Genomic DNA, 5,343 nt, shown 5'->3' on the forward strand with positions numbered 1-5,343 from the left:
GCATTTTACTGGTGTTGTCTCTAGACCCTGGAAATCTGACACAGCAATCTCAATCAGTGCTTTCAGATATTTACACAAACTGATTACTCCAACTAGCTCTGAAGTGATAATGTTTCTGGATTATTTCAGACCTGCTGTTCATTCAGTTTCACATGTTTTGGAAGTGACTAAACAGATCTTGAAAAATAAAGTCCTTTTATTGCTGAATAGGTGGGACTGCTTCCTGATTAACTGGGATGGCAAAATAGTATGCAGAAGGAGAACTAAGGTATCTGAATCAGGTAGATTCAGCTTCCACATACCGTTTAAGAAACAGCAGTGTCAAAACAAGCATACAGGTTCACACAAGCTTAGCCATTTCCTGGGTATTTTAAGAGAGTCGAGTCCCATGGCTTGTCATAAAATTCACATACTTGTTTCAGACAAATAAAAATCAAAGCTCTGTCAAAGATATTTTAAGAACAGCTGTCTGAATCCAATAGCATTTGTATGGTTATAACAATAAACTCAAAAAACACTTAAAACAAAGAATTTTAATATTTTCTCTATAACAAACAATTAATCAAATAGGCCAAATCCCATGTCATCATCAGATTCTTCAGATTCCTCCTTCTTTTCTTCTTTCTTCTCCTCAGCTGAAGGGAAAAAAAAAAGACGACCAAGCCAATGGTCAGTATTTACATTTTTGCACCAGATTTTCAAGATATACATTTTGGTATTCTCAGCTTCCATATCATTGGTATTTCAGCCTCCATGGTTCATCTCATTCCCTTTCAACAGCCAAATACAAACACTGAGGGGATACATACACTACTACTGAAGAGATGTGCTTTACACAGTGAAGTCTGTTAGATTCTCGATTCTAAGACAGACCAATCTTAAGGCAGATAAAGAGCAAATGCTTCTGATTGCCCAAAGGAAAAGTAACTGTTCAGTTTACACTTCAATCACACAGTGAACTACCAAAGCGGAAAAGCCTTGAAATTTGGACTCAAGTCCAGAGAAAAACAGAGCTGCCCTGTAACAGCCTCTCTACCCATACTCACCGGCAGCAGGGGCAGCAGCAGCCGCAGGAGCAGCAGAGACTGCCACAGCTCCCCCAGCTGGCATGCTGGCAAGTTTTCCATTACCTGAGTGGGACAGAAGAGAAAATATTCAAATGCTCATTGCAAGCACAGAGGTAAGGTGAAAAAGAAGAGAAATGAGAGTGTAGAGAAACAAGTACTATGTCTCATGGATTGAACCTGTCACTATTAGCTGAAAGGAACAAAAGGCTGCACCCATGATAAGAAAGTATAAACTATTCTGTCAAAAATAAAATCAAGAGTTTAAGATTCAAAGGCTTATTATCCTGAGAACACTTGACAGCACATTAGTAAGTTTTCTTCTGTATACAAAGTCCCCCTCCCCTTTTTTTTTCCCCACAAAACGGTCATTAAAAACAGTGGCAAACATGTCCAATTTTACATGTACAGAAAAAAACATGCTTTCTGAATACAGTGGAATAGCCCAGAAACTGGTAATTTCAACATACCTCAAAAATAACATATAGGCAGCAATGGCTTCCCCCACCCCCCCCGGCCTTTTTTATTAAGGTTATAGAGAACTCTCAGGGCATGACTGGATCACACTTACAGGAGAAAAGTGGGTGGGGGAAAAGATGTATTTATGGCAAAGAGTACAGTATTTTAAACAAATTCTCCAGCACCCTATGAACCCTATTGCATCTCCTTTGAGATTAGCAAACTGACTTCTGATTTATGCTTGTCTTTGGAAAGCTAGTTAGTTCTCTGGCATCTGCCTTTCACATACCAAGGCTCCCTTGGCATTCAGAGGTCGCGTACACACTATGTTTGCCTGTATTCCAATTTCTGGGAATCAATTTCTAAATAATTCCCTGTTACTTCAAGCTCTAATAAACTAGCCAAGTAAACAAACATGTTTCATATGCATGTCAGTATGTTCTAGGAAAAATTTTATTTAAAAAGTATTACAGAAAGAGATAGCATAAGTGTGTCATAAGCACATGCATAAATGGCTCCCTTAGGTCTTCAGACCACACGGATAGAAATGTCCAGTTGCTGCTTGTAACAGCAAGGCCAGGCAAAGTCCCGGCAACCTTTAAGCAAATATATGCCTAAAAGTTGCCTTGTGCCTAGGCATTTCCAAAACAAGAAAATAAATTAATTAATCAGAAACCTTTGCACTACCTCAGTCCTATGACCCAGCCAATTAATGTTAAAAGTTCCAGCTTTGGTAAGTGCCAGCAGGTTAAGAGCACAAGCTTCTGCAGAAGTCAGCACCACTCAGAGTCCTATCTTAGAGAAAAGGAAATGCTGGACCTGGGAAGTTCTAGAAGAAATGTGTACTGGAGAGGCTTGTATTAATCGCAGAGGATGTAACTGTATCCTTAATGTGAACTGACACTTATTTTTATTTAACAGTCCGTTCTTCCTGTTTTACATAATTAGCGCATACAAGTGGGTAAACGCAAAGAAAATATCTCCCAGAGAACTTGAAGGACAGCTAATCTGATCAACATGTCCAGAAAACTATGTTATGAGCAGACTACCAGTAAGCTCATATGTGCTTAAGTTTTCCAGTTTAGTGTGGTCCACAAGCGAAACCCAGCAGGTACTGGCAGCGACCTGCAGGGAATTAGAATGGACCTGGATTTCAGTCATTTCAGCCTACAACGAGCACAGAAGTCCTCAACTGCAAAGCTAAACTGATGAATAATCAGGGAGTTGGCAGCAGTTCTACACTCTCAGGTCTAAGTTACCGAAATAGTGGAGGTAATTATCTGTGACACTCAGAGACTGTACTTACCCTGAGCAATGACATCCTCAATGTTTTTTCCATTCAGCTCACTAATAACCTGTGTAAATTAAGTTTAGAATGTTAATAGTTTCAAAACAGCATGAGTATAAGCTACATTTAAACAAGTACTGATTAACCATCATATGCAATGCCTCCATCCTGCTGCTTACACAGCCCCAACATTTCTTATTTCTCAGTGGAAGGAACAGGACATTAAAATTAAAATTTCAGCTAAGTCTTTCATACTTTTCTGTGAAAGCTTTTTCATGAAATCTGTTACAATAAATTCATAATGAATCCAAGGACCTTGCAGAAAGAAAGATAGACAGATGTTGTGGAGCCAATTAGGAAACCCCACTAATGGTCTGTTAGTCACTGAGGGACTGTTAACATGTCTTGCTTAATACCCACTGGAAGGCTCTGAAGCACTGGGCCCTAGACCAAAAGCCACAGGGTCCTGTTCCTAGCATTACCAAATGTTACAGCTGAGCTGGCTGTTGTATCCTTGCACTGGAACAGAAAGTCCCAACTTCGGTTTTACTACCATTGTTGTATTACCAGGGATGAGGAAAGCAAAACACAAACCCAAAAATTGCTAAAGCAAGTAAGCAATTTAATAATAATAAAACACCCAAAACAAAACAAAAAAAACCCCACACACCAACAACCCACCCCAAAAAACAGACGTGGTCTCACAGACTGGTGAGTCCCTGATACCAGGGGTCAAAGGACTTTAACCAAGAGCTTTTCACCAGGCACCTCCTGCTCACACAGAGGCCATGCAATCTGTGAAATGCTGTGCCTGTGTGCTGGCTTCATCCAGAAGGAAGATGTTTTTAAGACTTCACTAGATTTACACTGGCGTGTGCAACAGCCAGTTGCAAATAGAAAAGGATTAATTAATTATGACAAAAGCTTCTCTGGAATTTGCTTTGCAGATCAATATTGAAGGATCAGAGAAAACAACTAACTTATGAAGGTATTTAAACAACTGTAAACAAGCCAAAGCCAAAACATCTGGCATTTAAACAGGAACATCACGAGTTCAAACCAACATCCCAAACCGTAACAAGGATGCTGTCAGCTTAGTCAACCCATTGTTTGGTTGTGCCTATAGTAAAACACCGTCTCCATCTGGGAATGTAAATTGTTTTTTCCTCCACCTCTCTGGAAACACTCCACATACAAGTATGAAGGAGGTGTTAAGACTGTTTTTTGGTTCTTTTCTTTGCCCGTGGCCATTTATTTTAAAGTCCACACGGCTGAAAGTCTATTATATCACAAGACACATTCTAATTAAGATACTCTCGTCTTAAAAAGCCTTTCAACACAACCATTTCAACATTCATTTCCAAAATCTTCCTACATCTTACTGAATACCTTTAATGTCCATGTTATAACTTGCCTATGCTTCCTGGTGAAGGAATAGATGTTTCTTTTCAGTATACTAAGTAAGAATTTATTACTGAATATGAGGCCTTCAAAAGTGTTAGCTTTGAATCAATACTGACCAAAAGCCAAAGTTAAACGTTAAGTGTAAAGCATACACTATGTCAAAACAGAACTTATTTTCAACACATACTTATCTGTAGCCACCATCCCATTGAAAATTATTAGATCGAAATGTCAGAAGGCAGCAACAACTGACAGATATCTTTGCAGAGGACAGGTGTTCAATAAGGCAGCAAAACTTCTACAAAAACATTGTAAAAATAGTTCTGATTGGTTAAGCAGTGTTTTAGAAGTCACACATGTAACAATCAGCGAACATCTGAACAAAATAAGACTACATCAACAGCAAGGCAACTAAAGAAACAATGAAGCCAAGGAAACAGCTCTGATGCTGAGTGGGACGTGACCATCTGGAACTAATAGGCAATACTACCTTGTTCATGCGTTCATCATCCGCCTCAATGCCAACACTGTCGAGGATCTTTTTCAAGTCCTTTGACGTGGGAGACTCGTTGCCACCGAGGACCGCTAGAAGGTAAGCTGCAACGTAACGCATCCTGGAAAACAAAAGAATTGGATCTTCAGTGCTAATGATCTAGTTACATGTTCGCAGAAAGTTCATCTCCTCGCTGGGGGAAGCAAAGCTCACCCTCCCGGCTACAACTGTTTTGCTCTACTTTTAAATGAAAACCCACGACACGCGAGGCTGCGTACTGGTCTTCTGCCAGCACAGGGCCCCGCACAAGGCTACCCGACACCGCAATGCCGCAGCGTCTGCCGGGGGCCCAAGCAGCCGGCCCGGCCTAACACTGCCAGCCCCACACACCTCTTATGAAGGAAAACGCCACCACGGCCTCCCAAACAGCTCTTCGCCCCCCGGACGGCATCTCCGCCCTGACTCCCCGCGGCGTTCCCCTAAGCCTGCCCCATCCCTCCACAGGCCCTGGCCCAGGCCCAGGCTGTGAGAGCACATGGCCGCCATTTCCTCCTACTCTCCCGCCCCAAGTGGTCTCGCCCGAGCCCTGCTAGCGGCCGCGGGCTGAAGCGGGTGGGCTGGGAGAGACTATTCTC

At 41.6% G+C, this 5,343-nt stretch overlaps 1 protein-coding gene across 1 annotated transcript; it reads right to left on the bottom strand.

Annotated features, from left to right (window-relative positions):
* Positions 1-521: 521 nt before the first annotated feature.
* On the bottom strand, positions 522-4,860 carry RPLP2 (ribosomal protein, large, P2). Its single transcript, XM_010294995.1, has 4 exons — positions 4,706-4,860; positions 2,830-2,878; positions 1,047-1,130; positions 522-635 (listed from the first exon to the last, which is right to left on the bottom strand). Exons 1-4 carry the CDS (start codon positions 4,826-4,828, stop codon positions 559-561), a joined length of 333 nt encoding a protein of 110 aa, XP_010293297.1. The 5' UTR covers positions 4,829-4,860; the 3' UTR covers positions 522-558.
* Between the last annotated feature and the right edge of the window lie 483 nt (positions 4,861-5,343).

This window comes from Phaethon lepturus, unplaced genomic scaffold, assembly GCF_000687285.1.
Source record: "Phaethon lepturus isolate BGI_N335 unplaced genomic scaffold, ASM68728v1 scaffold40239, whole genome shotgun sequence".
Classification (NCBI taxonomy): Eukaryota; Metazoa; Chordata; class Aves; order Phaethontiformes; family Phaethontidae; genus Phaethon; species Phaethon lepturus.

What these genes read in the sequence shown, in the direction of transcription:
- RPLP2 (XM_010294995.1), bottom strand. Translation starts at nt 4,828, where the DNA reads ATGCGTTACGTTGCAGCTTACCTTCTAGCGGTCCTCGGTGGCAACGAG. An exon ending in ATGATGAACGCATGAACAAG is followed by an intron (nt 2,879 to 4,705) that starts GTAGTATTGCCT and finishes TAATTTACACAG; the next exon opens with GTTATTAGTGAGCTGAATGG. An exon ending in TGAGGATGTCATTGCTCAGG is followed by an intron (nt 1,131 to 2,829) that starts GTAAGTACAGTC and finishes TGTCCCACTCAG; the next exon opens with GTAATGGAAAACTTGCCAGC.